A 19,638-nucleotide genomic window follows, 5' to 3' on the forward strand; every position below is an offset into this window, starting at 1 on the left:
GTTGCTGTTGTCAGGGCAACAGCAGCAACATTCACTTCTGTCCTAAAACACAGAACCAAGACCTTCTGACCATTTCTGCTCAATTCACATCAACATGACTAAAATCTTTTTTTATTTGTTTGTTTGTTGAGAAGTTTACACACATCCACTACTGCTGATGGTTCTCTTCCCAGTTCCTGTTGCTGTGTTGTCAGGGGCAATAGCTCCTGGTAGGGTCTCCCAAGGCAAAGTGGTCTCGGGGGAGGGGTCAGACTAAGAGCGATTCACAAAACCCCAATGAATCCGACAATGCAAGGTTGTGGCACCTCGCCCGGAATAGGGAAACCGGGGCACCCTCCTGGAGCCAGACCCGGTAGGGGAGCTCGCCGGCGAGCGTCTGGTGGCTGGGCCTCGGCACATGGGGCCCAGCCCGAAAAAGCTACATCGTGCCGCTACCCTGTGGGCCCACCACCCGCAGGGATAGGCATTGGGGTCGGGTGCAATGTGAGCTGGGCGGCAGGCTGGGGCGGGAAACTGGGCGTGCTGACCCCCGGCATCACAGACTAGCTCTAGGGACGTGGAATGTCACCTCTCTGGCAGGGAAGGAACCGGAGCTGGTGCGGGAGGTGGAACGCTACCAACTAGATATAGTTGGGCTCACCTCCACGCATAGCACCGGTTCTGGAACCAAACTCCTGGAGAGGGGCTGGACTTTTTCCTTTTCCGGAGTTGCCCAGGGTGAGAGGCGCCGGGCGGGTGTGGGGATACTCACAAACACCCGGCTGAGCGCCGCTGTTCTGGAGTTCTCCCCGGAGAACGAGAGGGTCGCCTCTCTGCGACTGGGAATCGCAGGGGGAAAGTCTCTGACTGTCGTTTGTGCCTATGCACCAAACGGCAGTTCGGAGTACGCGGCCTTCTTGGAGTCCTTGGGTGGTGTTCTGGAAAGGGCGCCGACTGGGGACTCCATAGTTCTTCTGGGAGACTTCAACGCTCACGTGGGTAACGATGGAGAAACCTGGAGGGGTGTGATTGGGAGGAACGGCCTGCCCGATCTGAACCCGAGTGGTGCTTTGTTGTTGGACTTCTGTGCTAGTCATGGACTGTCCATAACAAACACCATGTTTGAGCATAGGGAGGTTCATAAGTGTACTTGGTACCAGAACACCCTAGGCCAAAGGTCTATGATCGACTTTGTAGTTGTCATCAGACCTGCGGCCGTATGTCTTGGACACTCGGGTGAAGAGAGGAGCAGAGCTGTCAACTGATCACCACCTGGTGGTGAGTTGGATCAGGTGGCGGGGGAGGCTGCCGGACAGACCCGGTAAACCCAAATGTGTAGTGAGGGTGAACTGGGAACGTCTGGCTGATGATCCTGTCCGCAAGGTCTTCAACTCCCACCTCCGGAATAATTTCTCGTGCATCCCGGGGAGGCTGGGGACATGGAATCCGAGTGGGCCATGTTCAAATCCTCCATTGTGGAAGCTGCTGCTAGGAGTTGTGGTCGGAAGGCGATCGGTGCCTGTCGTGGCGGCAATCCGAGAACCCGCTGGTGGACACCAGTGGTGAAGGAGGCCGTCAAGCTGAAGAAGGAGGCCTTTCGGGCTTGGTTGGCCGAGGGGTCTCCTGAATCAGCAGGCAGGTACTGGTTGGCCAGAAGGGCTGCAGCTGCGGCGGTTGCTGAGGCAAAAACCCGGGTGTGGGAGGAGTCCGGCGAGGCCATGGAGAAGGACTTTCGAATGGCCTCAAGGAAGTTCTGGCAAACCGTGAGACGACTCAGAAAGGAGAAACAGGGCTTTTCTCAGGCTGTGCTCAGCAGGGGGAGAACTGCAGACCCGGACTGGGGATATTGTCGAGCGGTGGAAAGAACACTTTGAGGAACTCCTGAACCCGACCAACACGTCCTCTGTGGAAGAGGCAGAGTCTGAAGACTCAGGGGAAGTCCATATGCCTGGCGGAGGTCGTTGAGGTAGTTAAAAAGCTCTTCAGCGGCAAAGCGCCAGGAGTGGATGAGATTCGACCGGAGATGCTAAAGGCTCTGGACATTGTTGGGCTGTCTTGGTTGACACGTCTCTTCACTGTCGCGTGGAAGTCGGGTACAGTGCCTGTGGAGTGGCAGACCGGGGTGGTGGTTCGGAGAGTGTGCTCCAATTATAGGGGTATCACACTGCTCAGCCTCCCCGGGAAAGTTTACTCCAGGGTGCTGGAAAGGAGGCTCCGTCCGATTGTTGAACCTCGGATTCAGGAGGAGCAATGCGGATTCCGTCCTGGACGTGGAACAGCGGACCAACTCTTTACCCTTGCAGGTCTGTTGGAGGGTGCATGGGAGTTTGCTCATCCAGTCTACATGTGTTTTGTGGACTTAGAGAAGGCCTTCGACCGTGTCCCTCGGGGAGTCCTGTGGGGGTACTGCGGGAATATGGGGTACCTGGTTCGTTACTACGAGCCATTCGGTCCTTGTATGACCAAAGTGAGAGCTATGTCCGGATACTCGGCACAAAGTCGAGCTTGTTCCCAGTGCGTGTTGGCCTCCGCCAGGGCTGCCCATTGTCACCAATCCTGTTTGTGATTTTCATGGACAGGATTTCAAGGCGCAGCCGGGGGGAGGAGAGTTTCCGGTTTGGGGACCTCAGAATCGCATCCCTGCTTTTTGCAGATGATGTGGTTCTGTTGGCTTCTTCAGAACGTGACCTTCAGCACGCACTGGGGTGGTTCACAGCCGAGTGTGAAGCGGTCGGGATGAGAGTCAGTACCTCCAAGTCTGAGGCCATGGTTCTCTTCCGGAAAACGGTGGATTGCACCCTCTGGGTTGGGAGTGAGTCACTGCCCCAAGTGAGGGAGTTCAAGTATCTCGGGATCTTATTCACGAGTGAGGGTAAAATGGAGCGGGAGATGGACAGGCGGTTCGGTGCAGCGTCAGCAGTGATGCAGGCGTTGTACCGGACCACTTTGGTGAAGAAGGAGCTGAGCCATAAGGCAAAGCTCTCGATTTACCAGTCCATCTACGTTCCAACCCTCACCTATGGTCATGAGCTTTGGGTAGTGACCGAAAGAATGAGATCGCGAATACAAGCGGCCGAAATGAGCTTCCTTCGTAGGGTGGCTGGGCTCAGCCTTAGAGATAGGGTGAGGAGCTCAGACATCCGGAGGGAGCTCGGAGTAGAGCCGCTGCTCCTTCGCGTCGAAAGGGGCCAGCTGAGGTGGCTCGGGCATCTGATCAGGATGCCTCCTGGACGCCTCCCTCGTCCAACTGGTAAGAGGCCCCGGGGTAGACCCAGAACACGCTGGAGAGATTATATATCTCGTCTGGCCTGGGAACGCCTCAGGGTTCCCCAGGAGGAGCTGGAAAGTGTTGCTGGGGAGAAGGACGTCTGGAGGACCCTCCTTAGCTTGCTGCCCCCGCGACCCGGCCCCGGATAAGCGGAAGGAAATGGATGGATGGATAAAAAAAAAGAACGCAACATCTCTCTATGAAGTCTGGAGGCGCTGAAAATATTTGTAACTTATTTAAAAATATTAACATTATCTGACACTATTTGTACAACCTATTTGATATGTTGTTGCACAATGATGAATGTGGAGCTTGTTGTCATATGATTAATAACTCTTTCTCTCCTAAATAAGAAGAAAGCCTGACAAAATCAGTTTATTCTTTTATATTTTTGAGTGGCTTGTGTTTCTAAAGATCAGCCATTGTGTTATCATGACCCCAGCTTCAGCAACATCCTATTTGAACAGGAGGTTCCTCTCCCTAAAGACATAACCATTTCTACGGGCTTAAATCTCCCTCTGACTGGGTGGGGGCTATTAAGAGTTGATATGTGTCTCAAAGGCGGCTCTATAAAGAGAAGCAGCAGTGGAGATAAGATGTGTTTGTTTGTGTGACTTTGGGCTTAGTAGCCCACAAACAGACACACCACGTAGTCTTTTATACTTCATCACATTCCTCCCATTCAATCCAACAGAAGTATATTCTATGGGGGTTTTTTCTGCTACAAAATACTCTTAATTTCATGTCCTGGACTCAGTAGGAAGACATTAATTATATTACATTTTGTTTTTGTTTCATGATGTTTCTAGGTCTGTGCTAACAGTGTCAGGGCCTGAGCATCATGTGCGAAAGCTCCACAAGTTGATGCTGTGCTTGGTCATGCGCCGCTGAATATTTGTAACCAGGCCAGTTTTTCACTGAATTTTCACTGATAAAAACACTATTGACACATATCTGATGATTTTACAAAGACGGGCCATTTGTTTTTACATCCTTTAGAAACAGGAGGTCTTAAAAATCTACATTTAAGTATATATTGTGCAGCCAAATTAAATAGTTTCATGATATGTATTTAATAATATGAGTTCTCTCTGTACAGGGATTGTATAAATGCAATACAGTAGTCCATGAATCTGCAAAATAAGTTTATAATTGATTGCAACTCCTTTTTGGAGGTCGGTTTATTGCGTTTTGACGGTTACACTTGTTGTCTTTTAGATTCTTCACAGTACATTTCATTTGTAGGCCCTCCGAGAACACTGCAACAAACAGCCCACTGAGCACTAATGTAATGCTTTACTTTGCTATAATTATTTTGTAAGATGAGGAAGAAAAAAAAAAAGACAGAGAGAGAAACAGAGACACAGAGAGGGAATGTGCACATCTTGTTTAAATTACATAAAAACTAAACTTTACGGTAGAAAAACGGCTCCATGGATCTGTTCTCCAGCACTACTGGAACTAAAACTTTTCAAAGCCAGTGGAAACAAAAAATCATTTCCAACACAATTTCCCTCTGTTCTTTTACGAACAATGTGTTCTCAGTTTTGAGAAAGACTCGCGCTGACAGATTCCACTTGCGGGAGATAGAAGCGACCAGTCGTCTTGAACCACTGTCTTTGCATTTTTGGACTGTTTGCGACCTAGAATTTGCAATAAAATGGAAAAGGCCGAAACAGCCTGATGTGTGAATTCACAGCCTGCAACATGTTATTACCAAACAATTTTAACACTGGTATGTCGTTACAGCTGCAGGAAATTGACCAAAGAAAATGGACATGTCTGGCTGCTTTCCCCAAACATTTTTCTTTTTGTGCCAATTAACTTGCACAAAATGGACTCAGAATGATGATGATGCTGTTGCTGATGTTGTTAATGCGTGCCGCCAAACCTTTTAGGCTTGAAAATAACTCCTCATTCTTATACCTCCTCTTTTCTCTCTCTCCCTCTTTGTCTTTCTAGATGCCAGGCCTTTTGTCCAGTCCTGTGTGTCTGACAGTCATCTGGTTTCTATCCTGGTCGCTGCGCCCCGGTCGAGCTCAGATTCGGACTGATGAAGGTAACTCGAGCACGCGTCTTCATGCACACCTTGCAGAGAGACATTATTCCCAAGGACATATTTAAAACACACACACACACACTTAAGAACCCACGTTCAAACACACATTCTGCTTAGGATCAGGCACGGATTCCTTTGTGAACTATTTTGGGCACTCTTATCTCGACTCAAAGTACTTAGGGGATCTAAAGCTACTGCAGAAGAAAGGTTGGAGTAAATCCAAAGCAGAGTCCAAGCAGAATCTTGATCAGAGAACTTTCCTTTTGTTGTTAAAACACATCAGAGTTCATTTTCATGGTTCTCTCTCTGTCCGATTTTGCACTGTGCAACTTCATTTTTTCTTTTATAGCTCAATTGGAATTCATGTTTTTTTTGGATTAGCTCTCTGCAAACAAGAAATCTATTGTTGAAGCGTTTTTTTCCCCCGCCTCACATAGCGCTTGAGGGATCTGTCTGACATTAGGAAATTGGCTCTTCTCTCTTTGAAAGACTGCTCTTCCATCTTTGTTTCGGTCTCCCTCTACCTCTCTCTATTACTGTATCTCTTTCTGAAGCCAGCCAAATGAACCACTCCAACAATAAGAGCACTCGCCCTTGGCCCTCCAGGTGAAACTGTCAAAGTTTTCCCCTCCCATTAATTTTACCCTACGGCAGCTCCAGAGTCCTTTTTTTTTTTTTTTGTTTGGAGAGTACAGAATTTCACCCAGCTTGCAATTTCTGGGTCCACCCTGCCATTTGATTTCAATGTCAGGAGAAACTTGCAGCCTTCGTGTGTGTGTGTGTGTGTGTGTGTGTGTGTGTGTGTGTGTGTGTGTGTGTGTGTGTGTGTGTGTGTGTGTGTGTGTGTGTGTGTGTGTGTGTGTGTGTGTGTGTGTGTGTGTGTGTGTGGCTTTATGCATATATGTGAGTGTGCATACATGCGCATGTGCCTGGGCCCCCTTGCCAGAGGCAGAATCAGATATGAGTGGAACGCTGCGGGTTTGGGGAATAATGTACTTCACTGCCAATAAAACATGAATACACACATTCAGACCAGCCAACTCTTTGCACCGCACCAAGGCCCCAGGTAATACACTCACAGAAACAGAGGGTGTGTGTGTGTGTGTGTGTGTGTGTGTGTGTGTGTGTGTGTATTTTTAGTGGTTAAAGGAAAAAGAAATCTGGTTAAAACTGACGAGAGAGGCATTGAATAAAAAGTTTTAGATCAACGAAAAGTTAATGAAAAAAAAGACAAAGGGAGATTCTTTTTCAGCTTTTAGGAACTTTTTCAGCTTTTAGGAACTTTGACCGACTTTACTTGCCTGGTTGTGTAGACACAGTTAAGGTCTATTTAATTTCTCATTTTTATATCGAAATTGCAGGTTTGAAAGTGCAGTTATCAAAACCCAAGAGCCAAAATTTGAGTTGAACAGTTTCATCTTAACAAACTACAGTTTTGCCAGCATCTGGTATCACAGGCTAAGATGACCACTGTTTCTGGTAAACTTTAGTAATTTCGTGAGTTGGCGAAACAACCAACTCCCAAATTCTTGGCCTTTTCTCTTGTTACTTTGAGATGAGTGGGCTCTGTCTTTTTGCTGATGATTAAAAAGTATTTTTGTGCACAGGGTTTAATGATCTAGGGGAGCAGTTCAAATCAGTTTCAGACAGGTAGGCAGCTAGTAACTCGACAGTTGTGGAGTGTGAACAGACAGCTGAAAGTTTAATGGAATCTCCGTAGGTAAACTTTTAGGCAGATGACATCACGCTTTAAGTTTGTCACCATCAAGGCGCCCACATTTGGACTCCAGAATTCAGGCCTATGAAGAAGTCCTCTCATTTTGGCAAAGCTAACGTTAGCTCAAACAGTTACAGTGCAGAGCAGTCAACAGTCAGACATTACAGGCAGTCAGTTTGATATCAGAACATTGTCAGACATGACCAACAGTTTGTCATTTTGTCATAACTGGGCCGCTCAGCTGTTATCAGTTGATGCATCACTTTTGAATGTCATGATTATATCTGAATCTTACTGAGTTATGTTAAGGATACCTCCAATGTTAAATGTATGTCAAGGAAGTTTTAAACTAGAAGTTAAAGCTAAAAAGAAAATTCTGAAACGATAGGCTTAGCACATTCATGTCCTTTATACCTATATACTATATCAACCACAATAACACACCTGTGGGATCATTTATAGAAAAAAAAATAGTAATTGCAATATCAATTTTGATCACAACAATCTTAATAAGATTTTCTCCATAATTTTTCCTGTGTACTCATTCTTGGTTTAACCTCCCAGTGAGTCATTTGAATAATCTGTCTGCTCATTTTCTCTGTCCTATTGCACTATTTCCCTGATCTCAGCTTTTAACTTGATGATTGATACGGTATCATGGTTGTAAACAATAGTGGAACCAAACGTAGAACATAATTAATGTCCTTTCAAGCTTTGATATCTGCATGTATCTTTACTTTTTCTAATGTCCCACAGCTTTGTTCACAGTGGTCCATAAGTAACCGCTGTCTTGGTAACTCAGATTTATTAAACATGCCTTGTGTTGTATATGACAAATTGTTTCCCATACACACCGCAGCAGAATGAAAAAGCCTCCATTTGCTTATAAAAAAAAAGAAACTCAGTAGAATTTATTGTCCTCCTCTCTGCTCGTCCCCTCCACTCAGAAACATGACTGTAGCCGCAAATTCACTGTGGAGCACGTTGGCGCTCTTTTCCCTCAGCTGTCTCTTTTCCCACAGACACTAAAACAACAGCATGAAGGCCAGAAAAGCGATCTCTCGCTGTGAGTGAAAACCAAGTTTTAAAAAAGGCCCTCAGTAACTTGAGTTTTTGTTAAATTGAATTTAGGATAGTCGGTCCTTGAAGGGCACATGAAAAGTAACATCAATCTATACCTATAGAGTAAATTGAATACTAACATCCCCATAAAGCTTCACCTGCCTGGTCCTCTTACTGATGCAAACAACAAAGTCACATTTTCAAAATCCAACTTAATGTTTTTGCTTGTAATCCTTTGCGATACCATTTTAATGCCGCTCAAATTTGTGAAACAAAGAGGGGGTTGTATCAAAAATGAAGGAAAAAAAAAACTTGGGACAAATTGTTTGTTACTAAGGTTGGAGTAGCAGCAGGGAGTGTGCATGCCTGAGTGATTGAGGTTGAGAATTAATGAAGGTGCGTGCGTGGCAGACTGGCAGTCAAAGTGATCATCTGTAAATGCCAGCTTTTCATTTTATGGAGCCTACTAAACATGCACACACATACTGAAATAGAGCATCAGCTCGGCCAATTACTGCAATCACCCCAAAATATTTGCTCAACTATACACTGCACTTAGTATTGCTTCCAATCTACTCTACCTTCCAATTTTGCGTGACGGCAAGTTTAGCACATGCTAAACTCATCTGTTATGATACAAATGCTTATTTTATTCAATGAAGCGCTCCCCATATCAAACTGACTGAACTTAGATTGTCAGCCTTTTCTTACGGTTTCAAACAAAATTGCAAAGAAGCGAGGTCACTGAAGGTTTGATGATTACTCACCAAACCTTCAGTGACCTCGCTCTTTTGGGTCGTTCCTGTTGAGTATTACAAATGTCACTCAAATGTAATTTTTTTTAATGATATGAGCAAATTCCATTCACCGCTGTTGTATAAGGGCAGAGACAGACATCTTAGAGATGGATATCTCAAAACCGCAACACACAAAACTAAAGCAATTTGCATGGATAGATACCAAAAAAGAGTGAAAACTTTCAAAATAACAACCTTTTTTCTAAATCCACATCACGAAGATGATGCATTTCAAAAGTTTCTCCAGATGTGGTTGTGAAATGTATCACGCTTCTGCCTGTATAATGATATTTTGGATCACTGTTGATTGGATTGAACAAGATACTCTGTGTCGCTGTATCTTGTTTAGTCCTCTGTTTGTCATTTCCTTATTTTGGGTCTTTGTGAAGTTAAGGCTGGAAGCATTGTTTTTTATTTATTTATCTTCTTTAGTCAGCGAGTCTTATGAACAAACAAATTGAGACAATGTGCAGAAAGCGGCTCAAATCTGTTCAAATCAACATATTTTGGGCTTTGTTTCTCAGTGGGAGCACCTGTATCTTTCACATCTCAAAGGCAACATTTTTTCAATGTTCATGTTAAAAATGTTTTTGTTTTTTTATTCGAGTTTGAGAGTTAAGTCTAATTGCCCTATCTTACACCCTGCGCAAAGCAGCACAACTGCCTTTGCTACTTTCACACCGACACGCCACGGTGCCACTCTGTGCATCCATGGGCTCGTTGGCCTTAAATGGAGGCGTGGTCAGGTGCATTGTTAGCACAGTGCTATCTTGAGCACCAGAATGAGATTGTGCCACGAGTCAACAACAACCTGGTCTAAAGTCAATGGCGCGGTATTTTTCGGCCATTTAAAGGGCTCATAATCAGATAACAAGATATGTCAACATAGGCAGGTTCCCAACACGCAGGGACATACACATAGGGACATAAACACAGGGACGTACCCACAGGGACGTACCCACAGGGACGTACCCACAGGCACGTACCCACAGGGACGTACCCACAGGGACGTACCCACAGGGACGTACCCACAGGCACGTACACAAAGGCACGTACACGCAGGGACGTACACGCAGGGACGTACACGCAGGGACGTACACGCAGGGACGTACAGCAGAACTTCCTTCTCAGCTAAATAGGCTATCAGTGCATTGGTCCATATGCAGTCAAATGGAGGCGTTGATTGGACAGAGGATTGGGGAAATGGCAGAGGCAGAGGCTCAGCTGCTCCAGTTTATGGTCTGCTCATACACTTTCACTTGGCGCAGATACGTTCCCTAAGCAGAAAACCCGCTCGCTGCTCTGATTGACCGAACCCGACTTTCAAATAGCAACACTCCAGGTGCAGGGCCCACTTGGCTTTTAAAGGGAATGAGGGATGACACACTTTAATTCATATAATGCCCCAAACTTACCCATTAATGAAGAGACCACTTTAGACCCTTTCACCTCACTTTGGGCCCAGAATATAAGCCATTTAACCAGAGTAGCCTGGAGTTGTATACACCCTAAATGCACTTGCGCCATGGATAGACCATGCACTGTGGACCGTTTAAATAGGGCCCTACATCTGTATGCTGAACTGCTTCTCTGTCTGTTATTATAGTGGTATTAAAGTGGATTTGCTGACAGAGTGATACTATTTGAATTGTGATAATAATAAAGGTCCAGAAAAATAAAACCCTTGAGCCGCTTTATACGGTGTGCCAAAGTCTCCCCGGCCCAGCGTCTGCAGGATCCAGAACCTTGTACGGTCATGTTATTGTGATACTGTTGACTGGACTGTAAATGGTGCCGCTTAAATCACATTGATACAGACAATGCGGACACATGGTATTTCTGCACAGTATTTGCAGTGTGTACCTACCGCTTTGATGTTTTATGTGATGTCCTGTGTTTGCAGTGTCAGGCGTGCAGTACGGGCACATGCAGTCAAATGTGACACTGGCTTGCGAGAAGTCACAAATCAGGTGAGGAAAGAAAACTTTTTCCTGTGTACATTGAAGTTATGTCTTCTAATGACAAATAGATGTCATATGGGCGTTTAAAATACCAAAACAGCAGTTAATTGTTTTTATTAATACATTCAGTAGTCGTACAGGAACAAATTCATCATAAAAGTTCTAGTGATATCAATAGATACCAATAGGATGCAGTCATCAGCCATCTAACTGTATTCATATGCTCAACAAATTAAAATATAAACTAGTTTTGATGGTGGTCTGGCAGTCAACATTTTGTTTTCAAGATATCTTATCATGATAGAAAGGGTTAACCAGTGCAAAAAGGCTAAGTTATCTGTTTTGAGCGAGAGACAATGTATTCCATCTTTTCAAAGATAAGTCAGCAAACAACACTAATAAGATGATATAAGGTAAATTGCATTGTATTGTCAGAAAATCACATAAAAACACAAACCTAGTAGTTAATTGATCCTTACAGTTATTGAGTAGCGAAAGCCTGATAGTTCTTATTCGCAGTTGCCATAGACCTTTATTTTTATTTATTTTTGCAGTATTTCAAGATAAACGGCTAGAAATACATGGAATAGACCAGCCGTTTTTGTTTAAATAATATAATAGGCCATTTTTTAATAAGAGTGAGTTTGTGCGTGAATGATCTTACTACTTAATTTATGCAAACATTATCATGAATAGGTAAACCAGTCATTTTAAAGAGATTTTTGATAAATCAATAAGATAAATCACTCTTTTTTTATGCATGAGTTATTAGAAACATATACACATGTTAAATACTTTTTTGAATGAGAGATGTATTTTTCCTCTCATCAATAAAACAAACAGAATGTAAGCTAGCCTTTCATAATAGATTTAAAGTCAGAGGTAGGCTACAATTATTAGAACAAATCAAGCATTCAGGCTCCCTCATGTGGCTCAAAGGCGTACTGCAGATATACATTTCAAATTAAAGAATATGGAATAAATTATGCAAATGTATTTTGCGACCCAATGAAAATCACCTGAGGGTCTCTTCTTTGGGAATGAGAATGCTTTAAAGAGTTCCGTTCTTGTCGTTGCATAATAACTAAACTCTAATGTGTTCCCGACCAGGTTACCTGTGGTGTGGCATCTCAACCACAGCTCAGTGCTGCCACGGCACAATGTGACCTCCGATGGAACCTTAGTCCTGCTGCAGGTCAACCACTCGGCGCAGGGCAACTACAGCTGCTACGACGCCCGGGGGTTCCTCCTCCACTCCATCAGTCTCAGGCTGGGCCGTAAGTGTAGTCCTGTTCTGACTTGTCCTAGCTCACAGCGCCTCATTTGGGAGTTATTACACTTTTAACAGCTCTGCCATACTTTTACTCTCTCGCTATGGGACTGCAGCCTTAAAAAAAAAAAAACATTGCCTATGTCCCCTGTGTTTAAGACAGCATCCCAGTTCCTCACAGTTGAGTTCAGTCTTTGGATAATTTAGCATAAAAGCATACCAAAATGTTTCTCCTCCTCACACATTGTCATCTCTCTCTTGGGTTTGCACCAACACATTTTCCCCTTTGTGTCTCTCTCATCTCTCTAATTATATTTCTCCCTCTCCACATTTTCTTAATGAATGAGTTCCTTCTCTCAACATTTGATCTATGCCGGCTCTCTGGCTCCATCAAGAAATCTCATTACAACTGTGATGATCAGTAGAGAGCTTCTGGTCCTCAGAGGAAACCGGTCTTATCAGCCGTCACATAGACAAAAGCCCTCCGCTTCCTGTAACTGTCTCGAACAGGAAGCGGCTCCCTTAAGTGGGCTTCCTTTTTAAAAGGACAGGGAGTTTTTCCATGGAACTGGCCAAGCCTCTCCTGAAATATTTTTGGTTCACGATAGGGACACCAGAGCACAGAGCTGTTCATTTAAAACCTTGAGGACAAGACAGAGAAATATTTAAAATATTATATTTAATAGGGTCCTTAAAAAAACAAAAATGTACTCCCTCTCTCTCCTGATAATAAACTGTCTGACTCCCGTCTCCCAGACCCCCCAGGGAAGCTGAGCGTTTCCTGTCAGGTGCCCAATCACACGCATGTTCGCTGCTCCTGGACTGAATCGATAAAGACCTTCCTGCCAGCCAAGTACAATGCCTCCTTCAGGTAAGAGCGAGTTACTGCAACCCAAACAGCAACGCCCGAAGTCACATTCACAATGGGCAACAATAAAGAGACTAAATATAGTGCATGTTTCCACAGATGTTTCATTCTGAATGAAGTGCATATAGCGTCAGTGGTATCCCCATGTGAACCCTGTCTATGCGTCTCTGCTTCCATCTCTTCACTCTGCCCATGTGGCACTCAGTGGAAACTTTTCACCATAACACAGCACAGCAGTGTTTCTCAGAATAACTAAGTGTCAAGCTGAAGAAACTCAAGGATCTCTTATTTCTTGACATTTCTGAAGTTTTCAGCACACACTCAAGTTGTCTTTCCCAGCGACAGAACGCAAAACCTTTTGTTTTTTTGTTTCTTTAAAGGGGGTCTGGTCAGGAGTGGAGGTCGTGTGTCCTGGATGTGGTCCACAAGCACTGCGATGTAGATCATCCTGCTTTCTGGCAGACCGTCCATACCCTGAGGATCACAGAGACCAACGCCCTCGGGTCGGAGACAACGTTTGAAAGCTTTAGTTTACAGAAGCTATGTAAGATCACATAAAAACACACACAGACACACAGCAAAGGGGTGGTTGGAAAAAATATGTTAGTGTCTAGAAAGCACTTAAGTGACATTTATTTCTTAGAAGGTTAATCATTTTCAACATTTTTTTTTACTTGTGTCTAGTGCTCCCAGTTCTAGCTCTACTTAAATAAGTTTTAGCACTATTCAATATCTACTATAGTCCTTAGCTAGGAACACAGCTGACTCTGCCCCCCTCTATTATCCCTACCAGTTGTGACAAAACACACATTCAAAGACGCTGTTACAACTGTTCAATTTCAGGGCGTCCAAGCTCCATGCTTCAAAGACACCTCCATTATCTACTCCTCTTGTTTTGCCTCAGAGATACACACAACAGGGTTCATGTCCTCAAAGAAGCTAAAAGAGGGCTTTATTTTCCCATCATTTTCACATGAAGATGTTTTTATTAGACCGTGCCCTTTTTTTGGTCCTCGCATAATGACCTCAATTATCTTGTTTTGCTGCTTCTCTCTTTGTGTGCCCCGACGTTCTGGTCGCTCTCGAGCGGAGCCATTCACAGCGTCCTCGAAACGATCTCGGTAGCGGCTGGAGTGCCCATTGGATATTGCTCACGGCGTTTTCCTCGACCTCTACATACTTTTTAGTCACAGTGGTGTGACAAATATGCTGCAAAACACAAGTAAAGAGGGACAAGATTCCCTGAGTTTTGGATAGTTCTGGCAAAAGTGATCATTGGTGGTCATATATGTAGAGAAAGAGTAGTAATGGCATTTTTAATCAAAGTTGGATTGATTTTATATCCCCAAAAGCTGCAAGGGTAGATCACTCATCAGATACGTTTTGGTGCTCAGACTTTTTGGTTTAATCTGCCCTTGTTGTCTTCTCAATAGTGTGCCAACCATAGAGGAAACACTTAAATCTCTCTTTCTTGTTTTTATTTTCCTTTCTATCTGTCTTTGTTTGCAGTGAAACCAGAGCCTCCAGAGTCTCTGCTGGTGAAGGCCCTAGAGGGCTATCCAAAGAGGCTGAACGTCTCATGGAACTTCCCAGCCTCCTGGCCGCTGCACGATGCTTTCCCCCTCATGTTCCAGATCAGCTACAGGCCGATGGGCTCCATGTACTGGTCAGAGGTTAGTAAGCCAGGCCGAAGGTGTAATTTCATGGCATCTCGGCACTCTGTATACACTGTATACAGGTTGTATTAAAGAAAATGTAACTGTAGTTTCCCACATTGAGCCAATCACAGAACATGCTACTGGAAGAAGAACTACATATCAACATATGGGCCTGAAATCATAGGACGAAATGATTCCTGAATTCATACCTCATGAGCATCATGAAATACAAAAAAAAAGGTTGATTTTCATTTATGTGTGCTTCTTTGCTACTGCATATAGTAGTTTAACTTGTAATTACTTAATTTAAATCAACATATTCATGCCAAATGACTCTTTGGGATGATGAAGGGGTAAGAAGTCGCTCAAACAAATTAAGTCCCAGCAAAGGAATTACAAAAAACAATAAGTATATGAAAAACCACAACAGTTTCCCTTAGATTTTTAATCCAAATCTTGCCTGTATCAGATGAGTAAGTGGTCATCTAATATAAACCCACGATGCGACCAAAACAGATCCCTGTCCTCTCTCTTTCTCCATCATTCAGGTTTTCTCCGAGGAGAGTCCGGTCATGATATTTGACGCCCTGGCCGGTCACCTCCACCAGGTTCAGATTCGAGCCCGTGACGCGGTGAACCCTGAGAGCAAGTGGAGTGAATGGAGTCCCCTGCTTCATGTCAGGCCTTGGGAAGGTCAGAGAGAAAGTTTTTAAAAATTATGATTTAAGACCAAGTCAGTTTGTTTATCGGAGCACATTTAAAAGCAACAAACGTGGACTAAAGTGGGATATGACACCATGCAATCAATATAATAATAATAATGAATTAACAATTAAGTCACCTTGCACTCTGTGTGAGATACACATTTCTTTTTTTACTTTTTTTTCTGAGGTTTTATACACCACAAGATTAATCACATAATATAATAAACAAAAAGATGAATCTATAAAATATTCTGCATATTCATCGTTTTCTTTTTTCTTTTTTTCCCTAAAATGTGTGTGTGTGTGCACGTTTTGTTTGTACTACAGTCCCCTCCACAACTGAATCTCCAGAGGACAGCTTTCCGGACTATCCTTTCCCCTTCAGCACACAACCTGAAATCTCAACCCCAAAGTTAGACAGTAAGTTATTTTTTTTTATTTTTTCTGCTTCAATTGACAGCGCAGCCAAAGACTTGAAAAGGGGGGGGGGCGTGAGTCGGACTCGAACATGTATGAGTGATTGTATTCAGGCGCAACATCAGTACTGTATGTTTGTTTATGTTGTAGCTCAACAGAAGTACAATAACAGAATTCTGCTACATCTTCCACTCCAGTTGTTTCTGCTACAAGTACTGCTGCTGCTCAAAGTACATGCACTATTAATGTAACTTACACTGCTCTGTTTAGTAGATCCACTGCTACATCGCCAACACAACTAATACTTTTACTACTGTTGCTTTAAGTCCACGCTCCGTTCCTCCCAGAAATAAAATGCACCCAACCAAAACTTGTATTATTATATTAAATACCAAAACATCCATCATCTCATTTTGAGGTTTAAATTTATTCACACTGTCAAGTTGATCAAAGGTAGGATCACAATTTGAATTCTTGCTTGTTTTACAATCAGTCTGGGTTTCAAACAGCAGGACGAGTATGTTTTTTACACCATTAATTGGCACAACAAGAAGCGGCATCAGTCAATAATGCAGCAATTATCTTCAGTTATTATACTCTAGGTAGAGCAGTACAAGTACCTCGTGTCTGGCTTCATCACCAAAATACATATAACTGCAGTAAATTGTACCTGCGGGGTATTTTGTTCTGTACCTGGGTGAAAAGTTAAGTACATATCAGCTCACATGTTCATGGGTAAAAATATAAAAACAGGAAGTAGCATCCTGCAGTTGCTTGCTGGCGTGCGCATCTCAAATATACACAAGCAGGACACGCAAAAATACTATGCATATGTAAATGTGCCACCCGCACAGTAGTATATACAAGGAGATATGTAGACTCAATATCTGTCAGCAGAGTGGAGGCTGAAGGTCGCCCTGACTGATGCTGTCTGATTTGAGCTGGTCTGCTGTGAACCAGATGTCTTCTTCTGTGTGTGTGTGTGTGCGTGCGTGCGTGCGTGCGTGCGTGTGTGTGTGCGTGCGTGTGTCCACTGTCATATGCTCGTAAATCTCGTGCTTTTGAACATTTTATTTCCAATGCTTGCCTGTGATTTTTTTTCATTCATTTGTTTTTGCTCTGTATCACAGTTCACATTGAACAACGTTTTGTCTTGTTTGTGTGTGTGAACGAGAGTTGTTTTCTCCCTCTCGCAATGATAAATGTGTGTTTGTGTGAAAGCTGTAATGGCACATTTCAAATTAACTTCTCACCAGGGAGTAATTAAATCTGAGAACGCACACAGACTGCTATTTTTTTTGTTTCTGGTTTTCAACTTTTTTTTTTTTTCTTCCACCACACTTACACATCTGTCCCTTTAATCTATAGTGCATCTGTACCCGTCATCTTTGAGGCAGATCTCCTCTCTGTTGCTTTAGCTCTCTCTCTCTCTCTCTCTCTCTCTCTCTCTCTCTCTCTCTCTCTCTCTCTCTCTCTCTCTCTCTCTCTCTCTCTCTCTCTCTCTCTCTCTCTCTGTATCTTCCACCATGCTTGTTGTGTTGACCCCCCATGTTGTTGTTTTTTTCTTCCCTCTCTCTCCACATTCAGATTCTGTACATCCTGAGGATGAAGGTAATATGGGTTTGGTGATTCTGCTGGTTTTGTTCTCCGTGGTCATCCTCACCACCATCCTTTCCCTCATCTTTGTCGTGTGGTAAGACACACACACACACACACACACACACACACACACACACACACACACACACACACACACACACCACATCCGCAGGCCACAGATGTGTGGTCTGTCTCTGAGAATTTTATTTTTTTTCAAAGCATGGCATTTTTGGGCTTGTTTTTCTGTTAGTTTTTTCTGTTGTTGTTTACTTATTGTTTTATATTTCCAGGGTGAGACAAAGGCGGCGGGATCATGTGACCAAACAGGAACTCACCTCTATGGTCAAGATGAAGTCTATGCCAATCTAATGTGAGACACGCATATACGCAAATATTGATCTATTGATCATCTACTGTTTTCTTGTTTTCTTTGGTTAGAGTTTTAAGCAAATTTTTCTTCTCTGAAGCCTTTTGTGTCAGATTTAATTTGTCTTGTTGCACACGTGTTGTGAATATGTTGAGTTCTCACCGATGGCCACACACATGGCGGTTTGTGTTCTTAGTTTAGCTTGTTTGGCAGATAGTTTTAGACCTCTGTATGGCAACCAGCCTCCGCGGCAAAGATAATTAAAACCCTAATGAAGTGTCACTTCTTTCAGATTTATAAGAGAACCACAAAAAGCCCTGGAATGGGAGTTAAGCCAGTGAGAATGGCATAGCGGAGCTCTGCCTTAGTGAGAACCGAATGGTTCAAAGTGCTGCTATAAACAACATTCAGACAACCCTTCAGATAGCCAGCCAACATGTGATTATAAGGCTAACACACACACGCACACACACACACACACACACACACACACACAGATTATAACCCTGCAAATATGCCTGTACATCTCTCATTCAGCTCTGTTATTTCGATCTCTTATTTCAAGGCAGCGCTTAATTACATTATGCTTTATACTTGTTTTTTAAAGGGTTTTCCTCATTTCTACTCTCCTTCACTTCCTCTCCTCTTTTCTCAAACCACTCTTCCTGCTGTTTGTACATCAACTTATTTTCTGTTTTTTCTCTTCCTCTCCTCTCCTCTCCTCAGGTTGATTTCAAGCATCTTCTCCTTGTCAGCCCGTTCTAGGGCTCCCCCCCGAGAGTCAGCCTCTGCCTTTACCACTGTAGCAAGCTGACCGTCCGTATTCAACTACATTAACCAGAATGCATCTTCCAGGGTTTGACCAGGATCCAGGACAGGGATGAACCCATGCAGGGAACTTTACGGAGTAGGGTAAAGTTACCCAGTATATAAAAGCTGACTGAAGGGTATGTTTTGCAAGATTTTCCCAGACAAAATTCATCAGTCACATCTAAATGCACTACCCATAATGCATCAGCAGACTCTTGCTATATGGGGACAGGGAAAAGCGGCCCTAGTCTGTTTCTTTCTGCTCACTTCAGCAACGTCACTGTAGTTCAATCGTCAGCGGACTGTAGTGGCGACACTGCATCAGGACATTTGAGTTCACTCACAACCAATGCTGCTTCAGGTGGACTGACTCCGCCCCTTTATTTGGAGAGGAGCAACATCTTTGGAACTTTTTAAGCATCATGTAAGGACAGGAAGTGCAGCTGCCAAACAGGAGAACATAGGTTATTTTTTTTTATGTGGAAAGGGGAAAAAAAATTTCTGGAGACATCTTTCTTCTCTCCTTCCACCCAGAACTCCTCACGTTCCTTTATTTTATTTTTCTATGATTCATGGGGAGAAATAACAGATTATTGTGTGTCCGTTATTACACCGACTGACCGACCGACTCAATGCTGTGAAGGAAGCATAACTGCCAGTCTCTGTGTGTGTGTGTGCATCTGATGCCAAAGCAGCAACTACGGGCATTAATGGTCTCAGCTGAGGGGGCAGGAGGCAAACCCGTCTCTGGCTCCAGACCCTGAGGGGATGGACACGGAGAATAAGGTCCAGTGTGGGGGGTTCGGGGGTTGGGATTGTCTAAACTTTATTTCCTTTACAACAAGTGATTTTATGTTGCATGATATGCTTGTTTTGCCTGTCTGACGTCTTTAGTACAGGTGTTCTTTTGTTTATATATATGTATTAGTTATACCTCCTTCTATCCATCCATCCATCGTTACTGAATGTGTGTGAATGAAAGACGGGGGGAGAGAGAGAGATACGGGCCTTTCACAAACCACCAGCATTATGATATTACATAGATACTCAATTAGAGAATATTAAACCCTAGATAGTCAGCAGTCCTGTCTATACTCCAAAC

At 43.7% G+C, this 19,638-nt stretch overlaps 1 protein-coding gene across 1 annotated transcript in view; it reads left to right on the forward strand.

The window, feature by feature from the left end:
- The window catches only part of il11ra (interleukin 11 receptor, alpha), a 55,183-nt gene extending 35,866 nt beyond the window's left edge, over nt 1–19,317 (forward strand). The window contains exons 2-12 of the mRNA XM_054612858.1: nt 5,210–5,306; nt 10,786–10,852; nt 11,954–12,120; nt 12,870–12,984; nt 13,362–13,525; nt 14,491–14,654; nt 15,188–15,332; nt 15,671–15,763; nt 17,348–17,453; nt 17,650–17,729; nt 18,453–19,317. Of these exons, the coding sequence (XP_054468833.1) occupies nt 5,210–5,306; nt 10,786–10,852; nt 11,954–12,120; nt 12,870–12,984; nt 13,362–13,525; nt 14,491–14,654; nt 15,188–15,332; nt 15,671–15,763; nt 17,348–17,453; nt 17,650–17,728 (1,197 nt within the window). The 3' untranslated portion in view covers nt 17,729; nt 18,453–19,317. The remainder of the gene's footprint in view (nt 1–5,209; nt 5,307–10,785; nt 10,853–11,953; nt 12,121–12,869; nt 12,985–13,361; nt 13,526–14,490; nt 14,655–15,187; nt 15,333–15,670; nt 15,764–17,347; nt 17,454–17,649; nt 17,730–18,452) is intronic.
- Nucleotides 19,318–19,638: the final 321 nt, after the last annotated feature.

The sequence above is a fragment of the Anoplopoma fimbria genome, chromosome 14 (assembly GCF_027596085.1).
Source record: "Anoplopoma fimbria isolate UVic2021 breed Golden Eagle Sablefish chromosome 14, Afim_UVic_2022, whole genome shotgun sequence".
Taxonomy (NCBI): domain Eukaryota; kingdom Metazoa; phylum Chordata; class Actinopteri; order Perciformes; family Anoplopomatidae; genus Anoplopoma; species Anoplopoma fimbria.